General features: G+C 44.0%; 1 protein-coding gene across 1 annotated transcript; it reads left to right on the forward strand.

The window, feature by feature from the left end:
• The first annotated feature begins 3,032 nt into the window (after positions 1–3,032).
• On the forward strand, positions 3,033–6,419 carry LOC115460660 (cocaine- and amphetamine-regulated transcript protein-like). The gene is made up of 3 exons (XM_030190426.1): positions 3,033–3,173; positions 3,987–4,067; positions 6,312–6,419. The coding sequence occupies exons 1-3, from the start codon at positions 3,033–3,035 to the stop codon at positions 6,417–6,419; spliced, it is 330 nt and encodes a 109-aa protein (XP_030046286.1).
• Positions 6,420–26,413: the final 19,994 nt, after the last annotated feature.

Consider the following 26,413-nt stretch of genomic DNA (forward strand, 5'->3'; position numbering starts at 1 on the left):
TGAATGCACAACTCAATTGGTTAACAAGCCAATCAGTGCCGAATAATTGGATGTTAAGCAATTATTGGCACTAATTAGAATTTATATGCACTACTCACTAAGCATATTTTTTTGTTACATTTGTACCCCACGCTTTCCCACTCATGGCAGGCTCAATGCAGCTTACATGGGGCAATGGAGGGTTAAGTGACTTGCGCAGAGTCACAAGGAGCTGCCTGTGCCAGAAGTGGGAATCAAACTCAGTTCCTCAGGACCAAAGTCCACCACCCTAACCACTAGGCTACTCCTCCATTCTATAAAGTAGTCCATATTAATTCTACTGCATGGATCTCAAAAGGGGACATGGCCATGGGAGGGGCATGGGTCGGTCATGGGCATTTCTAAAAGTTACACACAGTGTTATAGAATAACTCATTCCATGCCTAAATTAGTGATCTGAGAGACTTGTTTCACAATAGAAATGAAAAAGTAGATTAAAAACTATGGTGTCAATATTTATGCTTCACTGTCCGCATTTTTTTTTTAAATGCCAGCTGCAGCAGTACCACTATTCATATAGCAATCCACACTGACTGGCAACAAATCTACAAACTGCAGCAAAATTCAGTCATTGTCCCCTGGATTTTATATATGATGCCCAGGTATGGGTGTCTAAATTTAGCTACAAACCAGGGATGCATGTACAAATTTATTGGCTAATGAGCAATAATTGGCCACTAAAAACAATTGATATTAATTGGCACTAATTAGGATTTGCATGTGCATCTGGCAGCATGCTATTCTATAATGCTTGACCCCTAAATCCAAGAAGAATGTCAGGAAGTATTTTTTCACGGAGAGGGTGGTGGATGCTTGGAATACACACCCGTGGGAGGTGGAGATGAAAACAGTAACGGAATTCAAACATGCATGGGATAAACATAAAGGAATCCTGTGCAGAAGGAAGGGATTCTCAGGAGCTTAGCCTAGAATGGGTGGCAGAGCTGGTGGTTGGGAGGCGGGGCTAGTGCTGGGCAGACTTATACGGTCTGTGCCAGAGCCGGTGGTGGGAGGCAGGGATAGTGCTGGGCAGACTTATACGGTCTGTGCCAGAGCTGGTGGTGGGAGGCGGGACTGGTAGTTGGGAGGCGAGGATAGTGCTGGGCAGACTTATACAGTCTGTGCCAGAGCTGGTGGTGGGAGGCGGGGTTGGTGGTTGGGAGGCAGGGATAGGGCTGGCCAGACTTATACGGTCTGTGCCCTGAAGAGGACAGTACAAATAAAAAAGTAGCACATATGAATTTATCTTCTTGGGCAGACTGGATGGACCGTGCAGGTCTTTTTCTGCCGTCATCTACTATGTTACTATGTTACTATGTTATAGCGCACAACTCAAAAAGGGGCATGGCCATGGGAGGGGCATGGGTGTGTCAGAAGTGTTCCAAAATGTTGCACACGTTATTACAGAATTAATAGGTCAGCATGACCAACTTAGGCACCAGCATTTATGCCAGGTTTCAGCTGGCATAAATATGGTGCCCAAAGTCAGGATGCAGGAATTGTGCAATTCTATGAAGATCAGGGGTATTTTATAGAATTGTGCTTGGTACTGATCTTTTTCAGCACCCATTTTTATAGAATCCGGCCCTATCTGTGTAGCTATACAGCTTAATTTAGAACAGTCTTTTCGCTGGCTTAAATGGAGTAGCCTAATGGTTAGTGAAGTGAGCTTTGATCCTGGTAACCTGGGTTTGGTTCCCACTGCAGCTCCTTGTGACCTTGGGCAAGTCACTTAACCCTCCATTGTTCCAGGTACAAAAAAAAAAACTTAGATTGTGAGCCCCCTAGGGACAGAGAAAGTACCTGTATATAATGTGTACAGCGCTGTGTACTCTAGTAGCACTATAGAAATGTAGTATAGCTCTATGAATTGCAGCTGATTATTGCTCACTAATACTTTCCATACAGTTAGGCAGAATATTGTTAGTGCAACTTTAAAAATCATGTCTAGGGCACTTACCCATGTGAAGGACAGTTCCAGATGCCTCATTGCAAGTTTAAATGTAAATAATACCAGTACTTTGAAGCATATTTACCAGCAGGGTATCTAAGTTCTATTCTGTAACAGTGCAGGTAAGTAGCATAGTGTGTAAATGCAAGGAGGTGGACATAGGCAGGGCTCCCACTTATGCATGTGTCCCTGCTGCCTGAGGTAACTACAGGCCCATAAATCTTAGGTGTGCCACTATTGGGTTACACTAGTATTCTATAATGGAACCTGCCTTTACTGAATAGATTCTCACTGCATAGTACTGGAGTGCCTAAATGGAGTTGTTCACATATAGTGACTGCTATTATAGGGACATGTGCTTTTCAGTATTGGGTCCTATAATTTTAAAGTTAATAGCCATCTTACTGTACTATTATAAGCATCAAGAATTCTTACTGTAATATTTTAGTTGTTCCCCCCCAAATATTGTTATTCTAATACTCTCCCTACCCCCCCAGACCTGCATAAAACGATTACCTCCTTTTTGAATTTCCTTGTCTAATTTACAGATGGCACCTTAGTGCTGATATTTTACAGCTATTATGAAGCAAATAGAAAAGAAAAAGATTACTAATAGTCCTTGGAACAACGTAGCCTTTACTAGTACCTAAAATAATATCAGTTGCAAAAACATGAATTTCCTAACTCTATGAGCGATTAGAACCAAAAAGATTATTTCTTATTCTGATTTTCATTCCGATGGCTGTATTATGAAGACTTGAGTGATCTGGGATTCTATGGACTGTATTTTTCTAGAAGTCCCAAGTACGTCGCTAATGAATGCCAGCTTTGCCCCATTGGAAGATTGGGATGTTTTGCAGTTTAAGTGCGAATCAGCCTTTCTTCTTTCCCAGAAGCGATCTGAGATCACGAAACAGGCGGGGCTGGCTGTTTATAAAAAGCAACGTCTTCAGAAAAGGCGGCTACCACCGGAGCGCTCCTTTGCCTAGGCACGATCTCTGAGCGCCATCACCAGCCCCAGCGCAAAGAAGAATTCAGCACCATGGAGAGCTCAGCACTACTCATTAAACTATTCTGCGCTAGTCTGTTGCTCTCCTCCTTGTGCCGCGGTCAGTCTTCAAGGGAGATGTCTTCAGAGGAATACAGGGAGAAGAAATCGCCATCATCTGCTGAGAAAGAGCTGGTCAGTCACTTCATAGTACCGTACTGGAAAAATACTTTAGCAAAGTAAAGTGTGCGTTATGAGCACTCAGAAGTTTCGGATCGTGATGATTGACAGCTGTTCTGATCTTGTGGTCTCGGGTGGGGTTAAACAGTTTGAAAAGTAGGCTGCAGAATTCATTATTCAGGAAGTAGATTTGAAAAACTAATCCATCGCTATTTTTCTTTGGAAGTAGTGTCAGAAGAGGCTCATTAGGTAGTAAGGAATGAATTTGGACAACCAAATGTGTAAGGGATTCACTTACCTACAGAAGTTAGAGCACTTTGACTGAGGTGGTCACTTTTAAGCAGCAGCTCAAGACCATTGCAATCATTGAAGCTTGCAGTTCACAAGCATAGCCTGATCTTTTTTTTATTATTATTTTTATTGCCTGAATGTGTATTGTTCTAGTATTTGTAATATTCACTGTAACCCACTTAAAAATATATGCAATGGGTGAGCTAAACAAATTATAAACACATTAACTCAATTAAAGGAAGTCTTCTGCAGAGCTTAAATATAGCGTTTTACCAGGAGATGCAACTATTAGGCATACTATTTTTTTATTGACAAAATCTGTTCCTCTATTAAACTCAATAAGTTGTGATTCTTGATTACAGTAGTTGGCTAGAGGACAGAATGCTTGTGTCCTTGCTTAGTATTGATTATTCTAAGCATTTGCAAAAGCAAATTAGCTGCTTCAGAAGTCTACCCCTTTTGTGACTTGCCACTGGTGCTGGAGGAGTTCATTGACTTTGCTGTTGTTTTGGTGTCCCCACACCCCAATTTCCCCAGGTTGAGGCTATGGAAGAACTCTTGGGTAAATTCCAAAACAAGTACCCAAGTTATCAGAAGAAAGCTGCCCAGATCCCCATGGTGAGTATTGCCAATAGCTTTTCTATCCAAGTAGATCTACACTCCTATGTACAAAGTTTCTTTTTTGTAAATTTCCTTATGTTAGTGGGCCCCTGTAGTAAATCCAACACTATTATAATGATCTTGTTAGAGTATTCCCTTCTTATTAGAATTTGTACAGAATATTGGAGCATAGCCATAAAAAATAGCTTAGAATAAAGAAGCAATCTGCAAACTACAACCTATAAGCATGAAAAATACTAGTACCACTCATCTGTATTGCATCGGGGGAGAAGAATTAATTATGTATTCAGTTGCTGCTCTTAACATGCTTAGAAACCAAGATAATAACTCTGTAGGGAAAGTCAAGTATAGTATTGGAATATACCAGTTTTAGAAGCAATGAGTCCAAGAACTTTAAACTTTGCAATCCTCAAAATAAATACAATTTTAAAAAATTTAAGATTGCAAAATTAAGAAGCGGTTGCATTCCTTGACATAATCTCTTGCACTAAGGAATAATCAAATCATAACTTTATTTGTTTAACACAATTAATGGGGACTAATGGGGACCATTTATTCTGATGACACTTAGAAGCTATTTGCTCTGCAGAAATTGCAATTACATTAGTATGAAATGCCCTAAGCATTTGATGACAAAAGCCAATCATTACAGCCTGTATACTATGATGGCTAAATTCTTTTAAATATGATGTGAAAAGCTAATGAAATGTATAACACTTTAGATCAGATGTCATCCATCAAAAGGACTATTTCTTTTCATGTATTACAGCTTATGACCTTATTCAAGTACATGTTAGTTTCTAGTGACTGATAGTAATCATTTTAAAATCTCATCTGCAGGTAGGTTGGGTTTAATGAATTTTGTTTTCCTGATCTTATTTATCCTTAGCTTTCTTTGTCTCAGGCTGTGAAAAAAAAACCCACTTTTTGGAACAGAGCTTAACTGTGCCATATAAAATCCCCATTTCAAAGAAACGCCTCACTGAAATCTGTGGAGAGATTGTGAGAGAGCCTTTCTGATGGCTCCTGTTGATTTTAAATACTAAGATGCTAGAATAAACAATAAGTTTTGATTCTGCACATGCACCTCTTAAGAAACTGGCAAATCCCTGGAACAGGATTTAAAGTTTACCAAATTAACCAATGAAACATTCAAGAGCCTGTCCCCTACTACTTTGTAGTATTGGACTGTGTTTGTGATCACGTTTGTGTCCCCATCCTTCCCCTCAATTCCAGAGTGGAATCAGGCATAGCTGCAGACGATCTCATACCACTTGCATCCTATTCTTTGATCAACTGGCACCTGGTCTTTCAGGGGAAGCTATGAAGCAGAGTCTGATGTTGGCCAGGAGGGTGCATATACCCAGCATTCCAGATTCAGGGGCCCTTTTACAAAGGTGCAGTAGGCTCTATGCATGTGCAGCATGTACCAAAACAAGACTACTGCCAGGCTAGTGTGCCCTCTGGTGGTAATTTAAGATTTGGGGTGCACCCATACCACCAGGATAATTATTTTTTTTTTTTATTTCCTACCGTGCACGGTGTTTCTGGCGTTAATCAGGAGTTGGCATGCACTGACTGGTCACTGCACCTGTAATGCGTGAGCCCTTACTGCTAGATCAATGGGTGTCATTAGTTCTCAGGTCATAAATAGGCACATGCTGGTTTCAAGTTTACCGCAGGCCCTTTTCCCGGCTCATTGGGAAAAAAAGCCCTTTAATCCAGACACAGTAAAAACTGGCCTGGTGCACACCAAGGACATGCGTCCACACTACCGCAGGCCATTTTTTGCTGCAGCTTAGTAAAAGGACCCTCCACAGAATATCCCCATCCACTACTGTGCTGTATGATTCTCCACATTTATTAATGTGAAATAAACAATTGTATTGCCATAATTTCCTTCGCTTTTCTGCTTATAAGAAATTGAGGACCAGAACTTGACCCAATAGAGACTTATATTCTTTATTAACATTAGGGCTTTCACAACCTATCCTAAGGACCCTAGAGTCACTGGGGTTTTGGGGATTTCCACAATGAATATGAATGAGATAAATTTTCATATACTGGAGTCTGCCATGCATGCAAATTTATCTCACGTATGGTCATTGTCGATATCTTGAAGATCCCAGAAGCTATGGGTTCCCAGAGCAGATTTGAGACACTCTGTTTTACAGTTTCCAGCAGTTTAGTTGACATTGTTTGCCCTCTCAGTCATGTGATCTTTTGTTTTTTTTTTTCCAGTGTGATATTGGGGAGAGGTGTGCTGTGAAACAGGGGCCCAGGATTGGTAAACTCTGTGACTGCTCTCGAGGAGCCATCTGTAACACTTTCCTGCTCAAATGCATCTGAGGCTAGTGACTCACTGCAGAATGCCTTTTTTGCTTAAGGATAAGATTCAGGGGGGGGGGGGTGGAGTTATCAACATGAACTATTGTTAAGTTGAGTTATTTTAGCACAGGGTCCCATTTTATGCAATGAGATCGTGTGCTAAAATAACCTGACTTAGCAGTAGCCATGATGATAACTCCCCCCCCCCCACCCCACCCCAAGTCTTTCGTTAAATACTTGAGAAAGAAGCCCAGATTTAAATAAATGTGTCTTACTGAAACTGGCTATCTTTATATTTGATCTGAAAACCTATCTGGACTCCAGAGCTTCCACTGAAAGTAATTAACAGGCCTCTGAGATTTCCTTAAACATTGCTTAAATTTTTAGTGCCCTCAACAATACTGCATAATTCTTCTTGGTTTTGCATTTTCAATAAATTATTGTGCTTTCTGATGCTCTATTATTTTATTTTCTTTGCAGTGTAATTTAATTATTTTTCATGTGTCATGTTTTCTTGAAACTTTCTACTATTGTACATGCAGTTAAAGATAAATAAAATACTATAAAAAAGTACATTACATTTCAAAAAAATATTTATATATTTAACTTTTTATTTATCACTTAACAGTAGGATACAAGTCAAGAAAAGCCCACGCACAGAAATCAGAAGCAAACATTTCACTGAAAATTGCTTGATGGGATATATAGGCTAACACTCTTAAGAACTGTCACTCCTCTATCTAGTCCTTGAAAAGTAAAGGGGGAATCCAACAGAGAAGGGAAGTAGATGTAACTCAGCAAAAAAAAGGAAGTAAAGAGGGAAAAAATGTGAAAGAGACAATTCAGTCAAAAACCCTACCCAGAGCACAGGACCAAATCAAAGTCAGGCATTAGAAAGAAAGGTGGTCAAAGAAAGCATAATTTACATTAAAAACTTTCACCAAACATTTTGAAATATCAACAAGGACCTGGACTTCCTGATACATTTGAAAAAATGATTTATGGTTGATTTATATCTGTTTACAGACATCAGGAAGTATCCATATATGCTACCTTATAAATCAAAAATACAATTTTAAAACAGATTTCTTAACTGATTCAAATATAAAAGAAAAAAGTTTTATGCTGACTGGGCCCTCTCTTTCTTTCTTTCAAAAAGAGCTGCCCAGACTATCTGCAGAACTAGCATAGAGAGCCATCACCATCTCTACCCACTTAAAAGGAAACTAGCAAACCCTTTGGAAGGATCTCAACCAAAAATCTCTGGAACAAATCCACCGGAGAAAGCGTAGATACCCGAGGAAAGTTCAGTACTCATAAATTTAAATATCTTGTTCTGTTTTCCAAAATTTCAAGTTTAAGGTGCAACAAAGACAGAACTGGCAGCATGTAACCAAGCCCCTTGAGACTCTAGTGCTCTGATCTTTCTTGCTATCTCCAGAGGAGACCCTTCCATCCTCTACTACTACTACTTATCATTTCTATAGCGCTACAAGGCATACGCAGCGCTGCACACCATACACAAAAAAAGACAGTCCCTGCTCAAAGAGCTTACAATCTAGATAAGACATGAGACAGACAGAACAATTAAGGGCAGGGGAATAAAGAGGTGAGGATAAAGGATAGGGCAATAAGTGAGGGTACTGAGTAAAAGAGTCATGGTTAGGAGTCGAAAGCAGTAGCAAAGAGGTGGGCTTTAAGCCTAGATTTGAAGACAGCCAGAGACTGAGCCTGACGTACCGGCTCAGGGAGTCTATTCCAGGCATAGGGAGCAGCGAGATAGAAGAAACGGAGCCTGGAGTTAGCAGTGGGGGAGAAGGGGGACGACAGGAGATATTTACCCAGCAAACGGAGTTCACGGGGAGGAGTGTAGGGAAAGATGAGAGCGGAGAGGTACTGAGGAGCTGCGAAGTGGATGCACTTGTAGGTCAATAGGAGAAGTTTGAACTGTATGCGGAAGTGGATAGGAGCCAGTGAAGCGACTTGAGGAGAGGGCTAACGTGAGTATAGCGACTCTGGCGGAATATAAGACGCGCAGCAGAGTTTTGGACAGATTGACGGGGAGAGAGATGGCTGAGTGGGAGACCAGCGAGAAGCAAGTTGCAGTAGTCTAGGTGAGAGGTGATAAGGGTGTGGGTAAGGGTTTTGGTAGCGTCCTCGGTAAGGAAAGGACAAATTTTGCTGATATTATAGAGAAAGAAACGACAGGTTTTGGCAATCTGCTGAATATGAGCAGAGAAGGAGAGAGAGGAGTCGAAGATTACTACTACTACTACTACTACTACTATTTAGCATTTCTATAGCGCTACAAGGCGTACGCAGCGCTGCACAAACATAGAAGAAAGACAGTCCCTGCTCAAAGAGCTTACAATCTAATAGACAAAAAATAAATAAAGTAATCAAATCAAATCAATTAATGTGAACGGGAAGGAAGAGAGGAGGGTAGGTGGAGGTGAGTGGTTACAAGTGGTTACGAGTCAAAAGCAATGTTAAAGAGGTGGGCTTTCAGTCTAGATTTAAAGGTGGCCAAGGATGGGGCAAGACGTAGGGGCTCAGAAAGTTTATTCCAGGCGTAGGGTGCAGCGAGACAGAAGGCGCGAAGTCTGGAGTTGGCAGTAGTGGAGAAGGGAACAGATAAGGATTTATCCATGGAGCGGAGTTCACGGGAAGGGGTGTAGGGAAGGACGAGTGTGGAGAGATACTGGGGAGCAGCAGAGTGAGTACATTTATAGGTTAGAAGAAGAAGTTTGAACAGGATGCGAAAACGGATAGGGAGCCAGTGAAGGGTCTTGAGGAGAGGGGTAGTATGAGTAAAGTGACCCTGGCGGAAGATGAGACGGGCAGCAGAGTTTTGAACCGACTGGAGAGGGGAGAGGTGACTAAGTGGGAGGCCAGCAAGAAGCAGATTGCAGTAGTCTAAATGAGAGGTGACAAGGGTGTGGATGAGGGTTTTGGTAGAGTGCTCGGAAAGAAAGGGGCGGATTTTACGGATGTTGTAAAGAAAGAAATGACAGGTCTTGGCAATCTGCTGGATATGAGCAGAGAAGGAGAGAGAAGAGTCAAAGATGACCCCAAGGTTTCTAGCTGAGGAGACAGGGAGAATGAGAGAGCCATCAACAGAAATAGAAAATGGGGGGAGCGGGGAGGAGGGTTTGGGGGGGAAAATGAGAAGCTCGGTTTTGGTCATATTTAATTTCAGGTGGCGTTGAGACATCCAGACAGCAATGTCAGACAAGCACGCTGAAACTTTGGTTTGGATGCAAGGTGAGATATCAGGGGTAGAAAGGTAGATTTGGGAGTCATCAGCATAGAGATGGTAGGAAAAGCCATGGGATGAGATTAATGAACCAAGGGAAAAAGTGTAGATAGAAAAGAGGAGGGGACCAAGAACAGAACCCTGAGGTACGCCGACAGGCAGAGGGATAGAAGTAGAAGAGGATCCACCAGAGTGAACACTAAAGGTGCGGAGGGAGAGGTAAGAAGAGAACCAGGAAAGGACAGAGCCCTGGAATCAAAGTGAGGACAGGGTATCGAGAAGTATGCTGTGATCGACAGTGTCAAAAGCAGCGGAAAGATCAAGAAGAATGAGGATGGAATATTGACCTCTGGATTTAGCCAGTAATAGGTCATGACTCCAAGATTGCGCGCAGACTGGACAGGGAGGGTGAGAGTGTTATCTACCGAAATAGAGAACAGGGGGAGAGGAGAGGCAGGTTTAGGGGGAAAGATGAGAAGCTCGATTTTGGCCATGTTTAGTTTCAGGTGGCAGCGAGACATTCTCACCATACATTCCATTGAAGTAGGCTAATTCAGCCTCCATGCCAGAAACTAGTACGCAAAGTTCTTTACAGTATTACTAAGGCAGGTCAAATGGCCTCCAATGATCTTTGTAGTACTGAAGCCCGCAGAGGTGAAGAGGAATATACCAGTCCATTCTGTAAGACCACATCTCCCTCTGTTTCCCACACAGAATCTCCAGCTCCCTCGACCAACTGCCCTGGCTAAGTCGGTACACCCCGACAATTTCATCTCTATATAATAGTTTGTCAATCTGTCTCCCTGGATGGCTGGCTGGCTGGGTTTGTAACTGTATGCTAATGAGCTATTGTCAGCTCGCCTCCAGCGTTCCCTTCCCTCTCAGTGTCCCGCCCTCGCGGAAAGATGAAATGACATCAGAGGAGGGTGGGACACTGAGAGGGAAGGCAAGGGAAAGCTGGAGGTGATGCAAGCCCAACCGAGCCTGCCGCTGCTGCGACCTGAGGTATGGATGGGAGGGGAGGGGAGAGGAGAATCGCTGGACACGGATGAGATGGGATGGGAGGGCAGAGGAGGGGAGGGGAGAATTGCTGGACATGGAGGGGAGGGCAGGGCAGAGGAGAATTGCTGAACATGGAGGGGAAGGGAAGGGAGGGGAGAATCGCTGGACATGGATGGGATGGGAGGGCAGGGCAGAGGAGAATCGCTGGACATGGATAGGATGGGATAGGAGGGAAGAATCGCTGGACATGGAGGGGAGGGCAGGGGAGAGAGGAGACCTCGCTTAGATGATAGCCTTCCTAGAGCCCATTTCATTTTTTGCGAAATGGGTTTGTTTTGCTTGTCTGGCTATAATCTATGATAGAAATAGCTTACTAATAATCAGAACATATGCAGACTCTGCAACACTGCTACCAAGAGGGCTGGTCTCTCAAAGGCCTGTCTATCTCTGCAGCCTGGTCCAAGGGGACAATGGCACTTGGGACTTAGAAAGACATTTGGTTGGATTGCAGATCCCTTTTCTGCACAGCAATAAGGGTCACACACAAGCATTCAGCCTGTCCAAAACTGCTCAAAACAGTGGAATAGTCGTCTGCATGTGAGAAGGGATACTTGAGGCAAGACTCCTAGCCTTCCCCTTTCTTTTCACCAATGTAAGGTAAGGAAAACAACTCTTAAAAAGAAAAATACCAGCAGTTGCAAAGACCAGATTAGGTGTCCTGAGCCTCTGCCAGCATCTTGGTTTTCCCCTTTCAAAAATATGTTTAAAAATAATTTGGTCTCATTTATAGTTTCAGCAAAGAACTAATAAACAATATGTTCAAAACATTGTCCGCAGCTTTAAGTCTTTTCTCTCTTTTACAACTCTACTGATTCTCAGACTCATTCTCCACAATAGGTTTTTTCTCATTTAGGGAGAAAACTTCCAGTGAGCCCCAAAAAAGGACAGAATTTGTAGTTCTCCAGAACGGGCTAGATTCTATATTTCATGCCTAAAAAAAATCAGTGCCGAAAAAAAAATCACCTAGGTGTATTCTATAAAGTTAGATACGGTTTACAGAATATACCTAAATCTAGGCATAGTTTTATAGAATATGCCCAGTGCCCATTTCTGTGACTATGTTTAGACACGGCCATTTCAGCCAATGAAAACCTGGTGTAAATGCTGACACCTAAAATACACAAGGGACAGACATATTCTATAACACTACGTCTAACTTCAAATAACACCCATGTCCATCCCATGGCCACACCCCATTTTCACTTTATAGAATATGCTTACACAGTTATGCACATAAATATTAATTAATGCCAATTAGTGTCAATAATTGCTTGTTAATTGCAGTTATCTGTGCAGATTGGCTTGTTAAGCTAATTAAATTGCATTTGCAAATCCAGAAAATGACCGGATTTACACACACAACTTAGGGCGCACTGTATAGAATCCAGGGGGAAAAATCTAAAAATGATTGTCAGCTTCGTTGCACTTGAATGATGTAAAAAAAAAGCATGATTTCAGAGTTTAGTTTATCACTCGTACAATTCATCATAAACTATCAGATAGCTAAGTGTCAAGCTACTAATCTAGAACCTCAGCCTACTATCTGTATTTCCAAGCTTAGCTCCCATGGGATACAAGTCCGTTGTGTTTGCACAGCATAGCATAGATTTAGAAAATCCTTCAACAAAGAAGTTTTAGCCCAGTATCAGGAGGCTCCAAAACAATGATATTTGAGCTACAAATGAGCTACAGGAACCTTAATGTACAACTACTAAGGAATTTCTCCCCTATGATATATCTCCCCTCCTTTAACATACCAAATTTGGTTAATATAGTTTACTATAATTGGATTTGGCTCACACCTTTTTAAGTAGTAACTCAAGGTACACTAGATGTTTCCCTGTGCCAGAGGGCTCACAATCTAGGGGGTCCTTTTACTAAGGTGCACCCATAAATAGCCTGCGCTGGTGTAGGCATGTGTTTTGGATGCGCGCAGGTCAATTTTTCAGCACACCTGTAAAAAAAGACCTTTTTTTGTGACTAGAAATGGACACGTCAAAATTAAAATGAGCGTGTGTCCATTTTCGGCCTGAGACCTTACCGCCATCCATTGACTTGGTGGTAAGGTCTCAGGCGCTAACCAGGAAGTAAGCCTCAACACACTTACACTGCCGATTACCACCCGGTTAGTGCCACGCAGTAGAAAATAGAAAATATTTTCTGCCACATGTTTCGGATGTGCATAAAAAAATGGAATTACCACCATAGGAGCCAACTTTTCAAAATGATTGGGGGTGCTTAATTTTTTTTTTTTTTACAGTTGGTGCACTTCTCCCCCCTGCCCCTCCCCTCACCCCCCTTGCCCCTCCCCTCCCCTCGCCCCCTCTCCCTGCCCCCTCTCCCCACCCCCTCTCCCCCTCCCCTCGCCCCCCTGCCCCCTCTCCCGGCCCTCCTCTCCCCCTCCCCTCGCCCCCTCTCCTCAGAGTTCCAGGTCCCCCTCTCCTCAGAGTTCCAAACCCCAATACCTCCCTCCCTCCGAGTTCCAGCCCCTCCCTCCTTTCAACTCGAGTTCCAGCCCAACCTCTTCTCCCACTCCCACAACAGTCCTTCACCTGCCCCTCACCATCCTACATGCCGCCCATAACTTAAAAGTCATCTTACCTGGGTCCCGGCAGCAGCAGTAGTGAAAGGCGAGCACGAGCATGCTCGGCAAGTCAGCGCTTCAGCCTGCCTTCTCTTTTCGTTGCTCTCAGCTTTGTCTCTGGTCCTGCCCTCATTTCCTGTTTCTGCAAGGGCGGGACCAGAGGCAGAGCTGAAAGCAACGAGAAGGGAAGGCAGGCTGAAGCGCCGACTCGCCGAGCCTGCTCGTCTTTCACTACTGCTGCTGCCGGGACCCCGGTAAGATGACTTTTAAGTTATGGGCGGCATGCAGGAAGGCGAGGGGCAGGTGAAGGACTGCTGTGGGAGTGGGAGAAGAGGTCAGGCAGCGGGCTGGCTCCTGGGGAACTTCCAGTTCCGGCGGGGAAATATTGGGGGTGCTCGAGCACCCACAGCACCCATGGAGTCGGCGCCAATGATTACCACTCAGGGCATGCAGTAGCTGGGTGTTAGTTCTAATTTGACGCATGTTGGATGCACGTAGGCGCCTATGCACCTTAATAAAGAGACCTCTAGGTTTTTTTCCTGAGGCATTGGAGGGTTAAGTGACTTGCCCAAGATCACAAGAAGCAGTAGCAGGATTTGAACTAGGCTTCCTTGCCATCAGCCTTTGCTCTCGTCACTAAGGGGTCCTTTTACCAAGCTGTGCTAAAAAGTGACCAGCGCTGTTGTCAGCTTGTGGGTTTTCTGCACGCTGTGGCCACTTTCGGTGTGGCGGTAAAATGGCTGGCTTTCCATTTTCTTTGTAATGGCCACACGCTAATTTCCCAATTAATCAAGCAGTATGTGGTAATGTACCCACACTAAAAAAATTAAAAATATATTTTAGCAGAGGAGTAGTGTGCGCTGATGGCCAAACTACCACAGGACGCCGCAGCACATCCCACAGTGGTGCTCTTTTACTGCACAGTAGGCATGGCCTAGTGCCTACCACAGTTTTTGTTAAAGGGCCCCTAAATTATTCCTCTACTTCTTAGAGATGAAACTGTCACTGACCCTGCAGGTCAGTGCTATATCAGTCTTCTTATTAAATAAAAAGCAGCAAAAGAAAAAACCCCCTAAAGTATCTACTATAATAAAACTCACCCTCAACATTCTGAAGACAACATTCTGAAGTCACTCAGTCACTCCCTGAAGGGTTCATGGATTCATGGTGGTGAAGCCACAACACTGACCATGTCTCTCTGCCTCGCCCTCGCATGACGGACCAATCAGAAAAAACACCCTCAACATTCTGAAACACAAAGGACCATCACAACACCGTTCCCAGGCAACACTAAGCAACGTAAGACGGACCAATTAGAGGAAACTACGTGACAATAAGGGAGGAGCATTCCCCAGCAGAATGGCTCATTATCTGTGCAGCATGGAGAGCACAGAAACACCGCTGGAACGAGAGAAGAATATTCCTGCTATGGGTATGTGCAAAAATAGACCGGGGGGGGGGGGGGGGGGGGGGAGAAACACTCACTCACTCACACACACACACACACACACAAAATAACTCTGTGACACATACACACACACACAAAAAAAGCCACATGCTAGCGCCCGCTTCATTGGTTTCGGAAATGGGCCTTTTTTACTAGTGTTTTCATAAGCTGGGGCAGTGTTTTATATCATACCAAAATAATAAGAAGGCCGGCGAGTCGCATGGCGAGCAGCCGTATATAACATGGCGGCTCCCTGGTCTGTGCTGTCCCCTCCTTCTGGCTTCCCCGCCTGGGAAGGAGTGACATCACTGGAAACTCCAGCAGTGATTGGTGGGAAGGCCGGGAGGGGGGGCAGGCTCTTGGCCGTTGGTGTAAAAATTGAAATAAAGAGCCGCTAAGGAAGCTGGGGAGCCTCTTCGGCGGCTAGCAGCAGATTGTTTTGCAGCAGATTTTTCTTTTTGGGCACCCCTTCTCTTCGCATCCTTTACTGCTTTGGGTTTGGCGGCCTTTGCTGTGCTTTTGTTCATCTCGCTTTCACCGGTTTGGCTTTGGCCCGCCTCTCAGGTACTTCCTTGTGTTTGGCCGCTTTTGCCTTTTGGGGTTCGTGGCGGCTGCTGGTGGTTTCTTGGCTCTCTTCGGACTCTTTTTCCCTCCTGCCAATGCTGCCTTTTTTCAGCTTCTTCACGGCTTGTTTCTTGCTCTTGGGAGCTCATCTGGCTGCTTCCTGTTCGGTTTTGGGGAGCCCGGAGCTTCACTACCCATGGTTTGCGGGGAGGCTGCCCTTGCTCGCTAGTCTCTCGGCAGTCAGCAACGGCTGGCTGTTGTTCTTCTCCACCTTCATCGGGGTGGTCAGGGGCATGTCACTGCACTCCCTTGGGACTTCTGTAGCCTGCATGGTAGGCTTTCAGATGCTGTGGCCCGGTGACTTGCTTCCGTTGCTCCCTCTGGCTTCTTGGCCTAATCAGGAGAAAAAGTAAATTACAAAACTCCACGTTTCCTTACAAACTTGCTTACTTAAAGATCCGCCAAAGAGGCTTCGCCTGTCCGCTCTTCCTCTTGTTTACAGTAGAAGCCCCCCCCCCCCCTCTCATTGGCTGTTGTTCTTTTTTTTTCTCGTTTATGATGCAAAAGTAGTGCCAGGTTAGCAGTTAATTGCTTCAGGCTAAAGGCAAAAGGTAATTTAATCCTTATCAGTACTGCTGGAATGCAAGATTCCAGAGCTCACACAGAGAAGGAAATAATCAGACTGAAAAAAACAGTTTATCATTTAACTGAAGACAAAGCTATTTACAAAGGAATGTTGCTATGTAAACATGACAAACAGAGACACCTATAATTTATTTAGGCCAAGCCATGCAATCCAGAACAAAGGAAACAGCTCATCTATGCTCTCAGTAATATTCCCTCCAAGAAGAAAAAAAATGTTTTTAAAAGAAAGATGCTACCTACAACTAAAATTAAATATATCTCTAGTTACAGTGCTTTAGAGCCATGAAATCAAACATTTAAAAAAAACAAGGATGTAGAGAAGCTTCTTGGGACCACAAAGAATTTTCTCTAGCAATCCTGTGCCTTTTTTTTTTATAAAGGACTGTAGCTTTAGTAATCAGACAACTCAGAGCAGATAAAGGAAGCATGGTTAGGAACAAATAAATATTCAAAGAGTGAGAGATATAGAGCTCAAATAAAATAAAAATATGTATTCCCTATCAGAATAGCAATTATTTAATTACGAATTTTGGTGAAAATATGGGGGGAAATTGGCTTTGGGTACCGTGGATCAGACGGATTTTACTTCTCTTATATTCATACAGGGCAATGCCTGATCTCCACTGTAGTGCTACAAACAGCAAATGCAAGACTTGGGACAAGAATATGGATATCATTAAAAATACATTTCTATAAATTAAACTACAATCTTCTCTCTGACGAGCAGATAGAAGTTTTAGAAGCCGTCGTGGGTCACCATTTCGTTCTAGGCTGCGTTTGGTTTGCTATCCACTAAACCACTTATGAAATATCACAAAATAAAACAGAAATAATTTACAGGAATTAGAGAGAATTAAAAGTCTTTTTAATTACTCACCCACCAGCACAGCATCAGACATCAGTTTCAAGTTATAACAAACTTACAAAATCTAACATCAGTACCTCTGGTAATTATAAGTAATTAGACTAATTAGATAAAGAAGGAAGAAAAGTTTGTTCCTCATACAAAGGTCACAGAACAGAGAGAAAGCAGAGAAAAGGCAGAGAAAGAAAGAATGAATGAAAGAAAGAAAGATTCATAGCTATAAAGAATTAGTTTCTATCAGGGGGGGGGGGGGGAGTAAAACCCTCTTGGGAAAAACCATAGGCCATTGGACGGATCTGAAACACTCTCTTCCCAAGCATGCCTGGTTTTTCAGAGTTCCTTTGCATGCACCAGGGTTTTATAGGCTGTTGTGAGCATCCACTCTCCTCTACCCTGGACCAATCATAGGCGCTGCATATGGGCTGGAGACTTGTAATTGGGACTTTCATATGTGCTGGAAGCTTGCAATTTGTCCTTGCCACACCTCTAGCTCACTTTTGTAACAGGATATACCAGGTATCTGAATTGTCTTAGCAACATGAGACCCCATCAGAGCATGTGACCAGCCAGAAATTCATGTGTTGTAACGGTCAGGAATGGCAGGAATGTTCAGGCCTGCAATTTTGTGGCCTCTTCAGCTGGTCATCTACAGGCCAATCTCTGGTCCTGCTTGGAGGTGGGACCACCACTAAGACGGTTTTCCTGTTGCACCAAGTTGGCCAGTCTCTGGCCAGGTCTTCTGGTTGCAGCAGTTTTCGTACAGCTTGCGGTGAGGTTCTGCAGCATCCTGGAGACTATGGAACTCCTTCCAACATGGCCGAACTATGGCCATCTCCCAGCACGGGCTCACTCCCCAAGCAATTAAGCAGCTGGTCGTTGGAGACCACGTTGTGCTGCAGCTGATAGTGTGGATATGTCTTGAACAATGACAAACACTCAGAGTCCCTGTCCCTGAGAATCCATCTCAGACTGTTGGACTTACATTCGTCACCCAGCAAAAGGTTCCACGCCTCCAGGTGCCTCAGCAGATGGGGTTGATTATCAGACACTCTTCTGTTGAACACACTGGTGAGCACTTAGTGGATCGTCCCCTTGGTATACACCTCAAGATGGGACCTCTTAGATACAATGTACCTGGCTAATGGTTCCAAGTATGCATGGTGCCAGTTCCTACACCCCCCCCCCCCACTACGGATGCCTTGCTCATTCACTTGGTAGGCAACAGCATAAGCAACACAGTGGTATAGCTATGTGGGGCACCAGGGGAGTGGCCGCTCCCCCAAACAGAGTTCTGCTGACACCTATTTTTTTCTCGTCTGTTGAATTGAACATGTGTGCCAGTGGAAGTCCATTCTTGCGCCACTTTCACTCCCCCCGTGCCGTTAACCTGGCTCTACTTATGCAGCCACACCCCAAGTTTACTCATTCATTTGGGAGGCAATGATATCGGCCATACCTCATGCAGGTATCTCATTGAACTTGACTTCTAGGAGGCCCTGGGCAGGCATTGCTAAAAGGGGACCCAAGGACAAGGGGGGGACCAGGGGAAGCTTTGCAACCCTGGGTTGTGGCGGAGGCACCAGAGCCTAGGAGCTGCTGGAGGTGCTGGAACAGCACGCAAAAGGGAGTTTGGACGCTTGAGGCAAGGACAGGAACACTCACTGGTGGCAGACTAATCACCTAGCTGGTTCTAAATGGCAGGAGGAATGCTAGACTGCGGGGCAGTCCAAAGCAGATGGACACACAGCCACGCTGGAGGAGGATATATGGCTGGCTGACACATGACTCCTGCAGGAATGGCATGGAGGGGAGGGGTTGCCTTTACACCTAGAACTCAAGGCTCGGGTGCTTCCTAGGGGTTATGTTAAGGTGTTCTAATAAAGCCGGGGCCGTTTATTCCCCCAAAACAAAACTTGTTTCTTGCTCAGTTATTGTGTGCCTGATACTACAATACCACTATGTATTTCTTGATCCGGAATTGGCGATCGCCATTACGGTTACAATGTAAGCCACATTGAGCCTGCAAATAGGTGGGAAAATGTGGGATACAAATGCAACAAATAAATAAATAAATATGTGTGGGCCGGGGGGCGAGAGTGTGTGCAGCCTGTCTATGTTATATAAAATAGCCTTGGAAAGTGGAATAGAATAGCTGGATCACCAAACACCAGCTGAGCAGAGGAACAGCATCAGCCAAGCTGGCATGTAATGCTCTGAACTCTTTTTTTTTTTTTTTTAAGTAAGGTGCCATTTTACAAAGGTGCACTGAAAAATGGCCTTTGTTAGTGTAGATGCGTGTTTTGGGTGCGTGCAGAATCGTTTTTCAGTGCACCTGTAAAAAATGCCTTTTAAAAATTTTTTGCCGAAAATGGACGTGCTGCAAAATGAAAATTGCTGCAGGTCCATTTTGGGTCTGAGACCTTACCGCCAGTCATTGACCTAGCGGTAAAGTCTCACATGGTAACCGGGCAGTAATGACCAACATGTGTCAAATGCCACTTGGTGCGCATCCAACATGCGCGTCCGAAAATAAAAACATTTTTTCGGACACGTGCCAAAAATGAAATTACTACAAGAGCCACATGGTAGCCGGGTGGTAACTCCATTTTGGCGCATGTTGGGAGCATGTAGACGCTTACGAGGCTTAGTAAAAGGGCCCCTAAGTAATTTCAGTCCTGTGGTCTCAAAATACTGCTCCTTTGACCCCACATACTGCATAATTAAAGACATTTTTAAGAAATCTCTCTAAAGGAGCATTTCACAGATCACTAGATTCCCACCAGAGATACAGAAGCATGATCGGACCAGGCTAATTCATACATATGAGGTTCTAAGGCTTGCCTAATTCCTACATGCAGAGCAGAAATAATTTTGCAATGCCTTATACATCTCATGTGGCCCATTGTACCTTTTGCACTAGGGAAGACGAAAAGCCATTACATTGCTTTTTCAACAAAGTGCTGTAATAATTTTCATGCAGCTGAATTCTACAAAATCTCCTGTGTTGAAAGATGTGTCTAGGACTAATGTGCTCAGTTCAGAAAAGGTCTGAGTGAGGTTGGGTTAAAGGAGTGGGAACAGGGAAGGGAACAATGTAAGATCAGTATCACAGCAGCTAAGTACTGTCTCACAGAAAGCAACACAAGGTTAGGAGGGGTTTTATTTTGGCTGATAAATGTTCACCTAGCATGGAAAAGCAGTTCTGCTTGTACCAGAAATCTTTGATTAAAATACACCCAGAAATATTATCTGCCTCTGAACTGACACTAAAATAAGCTGTTATTGGAATATTACCCACAGTATAACAGATTGAAATCTTACATATTTCTCAGGATTTCATTATTTGTTAAAATTAGCTGCCACTGATCCAATGCCCTCTTTTTCAGCCCTGGGGACAGTGTGAATTATAAACACTAGGGCACAGGCCCTTGTTTTGAGCTTTGCTTGGTAAATACTTCATAGCTTTATTTAATAATATCCACACCGAATACTACAATTGAAAATATAAATCCTAAAGGATCTAAAGGTTACAATAGATAGATAAAGGATATAGATACAGATGATTGTTTTCAGGTAAATAAGCATTTACAAAAATACTAGGACTAGGGGGCACACAATGAACTTACAAAGTAGTAAATTTAAAACAAATCAGAGAAACTTTTTCTTTACTCAACGTGCAATTAAACTCTGAAATTTGTTTTCAGAGAATGTAGTAAAAGCAGTTAGCTTAGCAGGCTTGAAAATTAGCCACAGTATTATATTAGTTCAGAAGAGAGGCTATCCTGCTTATTTTCGAAAGGAGAAAAACGCCCATGTTTGGGAGATGGGCGTCTGTTTCCCGTGTGCGGCCAAATCAGTATAATCGAAAGCCGATTTTGGCCGTCTTCAACTGCACTCCGTCGCGGGAACGATTAAAGTTGATGGGGGCGTGTCGGAGGCGTGGTGAAGGCAGGACTGGGGCGTGATTATCGGCCAAGCAGAGAAAAAAGAATGGCGTTTTTAGCGAGAATTTAGGACACTTTTTTTGGACCCTTTTTTCTCACGAACAGGTCCCAAAAAAGTGGCCTAAATGACCAGATGACCACCGGAGGGAATCGGGAATCACCTCCCCTGACTCCCCCAGTGGTGACTAACCCCCTCCCACCAAAAAAAACCCACTTGCAAAAACCTTATTTCCCAGCCTCTATGCCACCCTCAAATTCCGTACCCACCTCCATGACAGCAGAATGTGTTCGATCCTCTCACAGCCTTTCCCTGGGTCAGATGTGGCTCTCGGGTGCACTGCAGGGTCACATCAGCATTGCGTTGTGGTGGGTGTAGGGTATTGGGCTCCGTGATTTCACTAGCTTGTGTTACAGTCTCACGATGTTGGTGGTTGGTAGGCTCTTCTCCCATGGTGCTTTTCCCTCTGCTTACTGGGTCAGAGTGTGCCCTGATTTGTTTCTGGTAGTCCACGAGGTAGTGGCCATTTTTGTAAGTCCGTTTTAGATCCCTTTCGTGTGTTAGCCACGTTACAGAGCTTAGTTCTTACCTTGAATGTTGCTGAAAGAGGCCATTGTACACCATTCTGCCAGTTCTGAGCTACTGCTAATCTTAGTACCAGGGAGACTCGTTGCCAGTGGGGCACAACCTCTGATCTGCAGTTAACTGTGAGTAAATGCAGTTATTGAAATAAAGGACGTTTTCAGCGAGATTAGTCTTACGGTGTGAACTGCTGTGCCAAGGTTATACAGCAGCAACAAGTCCTGTCCCTGGAGCAGTTTTAGTGGGTAATGCAGTGCACTTCAGGCAGGCGGACCCAGGCCCATCCCCCCCTACCTGGACCACTTGTGGTGGTAAATGGGAGCCCTCTAACCCCCCCCCCCCAAACCCACTGTACCCACATGTAGGTGCCCCCCTTCACCATTAAGTGCTATGGTAATGGTGTTGAGTTGTGGGGAGTGGCTTTGGGGGGGATTTGGGGGTCTCAGCACCCAAGGTAAAGGAGCTATGCACCTGGGAGGTAATTTAATGTTTTTTCCCATTTTTTAAAAGTGCCCCCTAGGGTGCCCAGTTGGTGTCCTGGCATGTGAGGGGGACCAGTGCACTACGAATCCTGGCCCCTCCCACGACCCAAAGCCTTGGAGTTGGTCGTTTTTGAGCTGGGACGCTTCGGTTTCGATTATCGCTGAAAAATGAAAACGCCCAGCTCAAACAAGCCCACATCTCAAAAATGCCCACATTCAATGCATTTGCCTGGCACAAACCGTATTTTTGAAACTAAAGATAAACGTCCATCTTTTTCGAAAATACGATTCGGCCCACACCTCCCATTCTCGGAGATGGATGTTCTTACACATGGTTTGATTATGCCCCTCCACGTCTACATCTTGTTTGTTGACCTTTATGGCTAATATATTATTCTCTAGCATATATTTCAGCAAGTATAACTGATTCTACTTCTCTTTTAACAAGGATGAAAAGGCTTCAGATGCTCGGCTATTCTTGTGAGTTCTTCAATTTGAACTTGCTGTGCGAACTTCCTCATTAGCCCAAGAAACTCCAGCCCCTCAAATTTTTCTAATTTTTTCTTTTTACTATTATTTTTTAAATTTTATCAATTTTTCTCTTATTTGCAGTCTGTTATTATGTATCTTTCATATCAGAACTCTACTCCAAACAATAAGGTCACTAAAGCCACTTATCTTAGTTTGAATTCTCTTGTCAGTTTGTATTATTCTGAAATTTATAAGGTCCTGGATCTTTGATCTGGAGCTAAAATAAATACTTCTGCTATACTGAGACTAGTGTTTTTAAGCATTTTATAAATGATATGAAAATGGGAACAATGAGTGAGTATCAAATTTCCAGATGACACAATATTATTCAAAGTTGTTGATTGTGAGAAATTGCAGAAGGACCTTGTGATACTGGGAGACTGGGCAACCAGATGGAAAATGAAATTTAATGCGGGCAAGTGAAAAGTGATGCACATAGGGAAGAATTACTCAAATTATATCTGCATGACACTGGGATCCAATTAGGAGTCATCACCCAAGAAAAGATCTAGGTATGACTGGAGACAATATGCTGAAATCTTCTGCTCAGTGTGTAGCAGCTGCTAAATAGAATGTTAGGTATTATTAGGAAATGAATATTAAACTTTGGAATTCGTTGCCAGAGAATGTGGTAAAGGCGGTTAGCTTAGCGGGCTATAAAAAAAGGTCTGGATGGCTATCCACTGCTTATTTCTGGGATAAGCAGCATAACAGTTTTTGAATTTTTCAAGATCTTGCCAGGTATTTGTGACCTGGATTGGCCACTGTTGGAAACAGGACGCTGGGCTTGATGGACCTTTGGTCTGTCCCAGTGTGGCAATACTTATGTACTTATGTAATAACTAGTAAAAAAGGCCCGTTTCTGAAACCAATGAAACGGGCGCTAGCATGTGGTTTTTTTTGTGTGTATGTGTCACAGAGTTATTTTGTGTGTGTGTGTGTGTGTGTGTGTGTGTGTGTGTGTGAGGGTGCGGTGTGTGTGCAGGTTGTTGATGTGTGTCTTTTTTTGTTTTGTTTTGTTTTTTGCTTGGGGGTTGGGGGATGTGCTGTGCTGTGCTGGCAAAGTGGGTTGGATTGGTGTGTGGCTTTGAGGGTGTGTTTCTGTTGTATTGTGTGTATGTGGTTTTGTCTGTCAAGGAGGTTTGTGGAGGGGGGTCTTTCTGTTGGTGAAATGTAAATGTGAAATGTAAATGTAAATTTTTGCACATACCCACAGCAGGAATATTCTTCTCTCGTTCCAGCGGTGGTTCTGTGCTCTCCGTGCTGCACAGATAATGAGCCATTCTGCTGGGGAATGCTCCTCCCTTATTGTCACGTAGTTTCCTCTGATTGGTCCGTCTTACGTTGCCTAGTGTTGCCTGGGAACGGTGTTGTGATGGTCCTTTGTGTTTCAGAATGTTGAGGGTGTTTTTTCTGATTGGTCCGTCATGCGAGGGCGGGGCAGAGAGACATGGTCAGTGTTGAGGCTTCACCACCATGAATCCATGAACCCTTCAGTGACTGACTGAGTGACTTCAGAACGTTGTCTTCAGAACGTTGAGGGTGAGTTTTATTATAGTAGAAGAAGATGTAAAGCAGAATGTTGCTTCAGTTTCCTTAACATACAGGGTAATAGGGATACCAATATAATCATCAGCAACTAATGGCAAAAAAAACTTTTGAAGTCAAAATGGAAAAAAAAACCTCTACTCATAAAGTGTAATGGCAATGAGGGCCAACTCAAAATGAACATAAAGCACAAAATAAAGCTAAAAAATCATCACTTATCTCTTAAGTTGGCATCGTGCAAATTGCGCATCTCACTACCTTGAATCTCTCATCAGAGCCACCAAGAGACAGAGCCGGACTTGGGCAGGGCAACCGCCACTGCCGCCACCTCTCCTTTACCTTTCTGTATCTTCTTCTCCCTCGGTCTGTCACTCTCCCGCTCCTGTGTGCCGGAAACTGGGTTATCAAGTTAATGCAATCACCCAGGTCTCGACACACAGAAGCAGGAGATAGACAGACCGAGGGAGCAGAACCTTCTGGTGCTGGGCCCACCTTGGAGGTCAGGCCTGGTGAATTTTGCCCCCCTGCACCCCACCTTGGCGGCCCTGACTCTCATCACTTTGCTCAGACAGCAGAATGTCTTGAACTGCCCCTGGCCTTAGCATTAGTTTTATCACAACTAGATTACTGTAATAGTGTTTATCTGGCCTGCTCAATGCAATTGATGAAAAGGGTGCAAATGATTCAAAATACTGCAGTTCACTTCATTTTTGCTCCTAAGAAATATGACAGTATCACACCTTTTTATATATTTTTCAACTGAATACAATTTAAATTTTTTTGTATTCTTTACAAAATCTTGTCTGGTTCAGCCCAGTATGAACACTTTACATTTATACAAAAAAAAAACCAAATGGGGTTCACACTCTCCACAGGAACGGAACAAAACAGTAAAGGGGTGGAAATGACCCAAAATCAATTGGCGGGTCCTCTTAAAGATTTGTTTAATAAATCCTTGGAGACGGGAGAGGTTCCGAGGGACTGGAGCACGGCGGAGGTGGCCCCTCTTCACAAAAGTGGTGATAGGGAAGAAGCTGGAAACTACAGGCCGGTAAGCCTCACTTCGGTTACTGGAAAAGTAATGGAAACCATGCTGAAGGAAAAGATAGTGAATTTACTGGAAGCCAATAAGTTGCAAGATCCGAGACAGCATGGTTTTACCAGAGGGAAATCGTGCCAAACGAATCTCATTGAATTCTTTGATTGGGTAACTGGAGAATTGAATCATCGACGTGCTATAGACGTAATCTACTTAGATTTTAGCAAAGCTTTTGACACGGTTCCCCACAGGAGGCTCTTAAATAAACTAGATGGGCTGAAGATAGGTCCTGAAGTGGTGAACTGGATTAGGAACTGGTTGACGGACAGACGACAGAGGGTGGTGGTAAATGGAGTTCGCTCAGAGGAGGGAAAGGTGAGTAGTGGAGTGCCTCAGGGATCGGTGCTGGGGCCGATTCTGTTCAATATATTTGTGAGTGACATTGCCGAAGGGTTAGAAGGTAAGGTTTGCCTATTTGCGGATGATACTAAGATTTGCAACAGAGTGGACACCCGGGAGGGAGTGGAAAGCATGAAAAGGGATCTGAGGAAGCTAGAAGAATGGTCTAAGGTTTGGCAATTAAAATTCAATACGAAGAAATGCAAAGTGATGCATTTAGGGAGTAGAAACCCACGAGAGACTTATGTGTTAGGCGGTGAGAGTCTGATAGGTACTGAGGGGGAGAGGGATCTTGGGGTGATAGTATCCGAGGATCTGAAGGCGACGAAACAGTGTGACAAGGCGGTGGCTGTAGCGAGAAGGTTGCTAGGCTGTATAGAGAGAGGCGTGATCAGCAGAAGAAAGGAAGTGTTGATGCCTCTGTACAAGTCATTGGTGAGGTCCCACCTGGAGTATTGTGTTCAGTTTTGGAGGCCGTACCTTGCGAAGGATGTTAAAAAAATGGAAGTGGTGCAAAGAATAGCTATGAGAATGGTATGGGATTTGCGTTCCAAGACGTATGAGCAGAGACTTGCTGACCTGAACATGTATACCCTGGAGGAAAGGAGGAACAGGGGTGATATGATACAGACGTTCAAATACTTGAAAGGTATTAATCCGCAAACAAATCTTTTCCGGAGATGGGAAGGCGGTAGAACAAGAGGACATGAAATGAGATTGAAGGGGGGCAGACTCAAAAAAGATGTCAGGAAGTATTTTTTCACGGAGAGGGTGGTGGATGCTTGGAATGCCCTCCCACGGGAGGTGGTGGAGATGAAAACGGTAACGGAATTCAAACATGCGTGGGATATGCATAAAGGAATCCTATGCAGTAGGAAGGGATCCTCAGAAGCTTAGCCGAAATTGGATGGCGGAGCAGGTGGGGGAAGAGATTTTGGTGGTTGGGAGGCGAGGATAGTAGAGGGCAGACTTATACGGTCTGTGCCAGAGCTGGTGATGGGAGGCGGGACTGGTGGTTGGGAGGCGGGAAATATTGCTGGGCAGACTTGTATGGTCTGTGCCCTGAAAA

The sequence above is a fragment of the Microcaecilia unicolor genome, chromosome 1 (genome assembly GCF_901765095.1).
Source record: "Microcaecilia unicolor chromosome 1, aMicUni1.1, whole genome shotgun sequence".
Classification (NCBI taxonomy): Eukaryota; Metazoa; Chordata; class Amphibia; order Gymnophiona; family Siphonopidae; genus Microcaecilia; species Microcaecilia unicolor.

What these genes read in the sequence shown, in the direction of transcription:
- LOC115460660 (XM_030190426.1), top strand. Translation starts at nt 3,033, where the DNA reads ATGGAGAGCTCAGCACTACTCATTAAACTATTCTGCGCTAGTCTGTTG. An exon ending in CATCTGCTGAGAAAGAGCTG is followed by an intron (nt 3,174 to 3,986) that starts GTCAGTCACTTC and finishes CAATTTCCCCAG; the next exon opens with GTTGAGGCTATGGAAGAACT. An exon ending in AAGCTGCCCAGATCCCCATG is followed by an intron (nt 4,068 to 6,311) that starts GTGAGTATTGCC and finishes TTTTTTTTCCAG; the next exon opens with TGTGATATTGGGGAGAGGTG.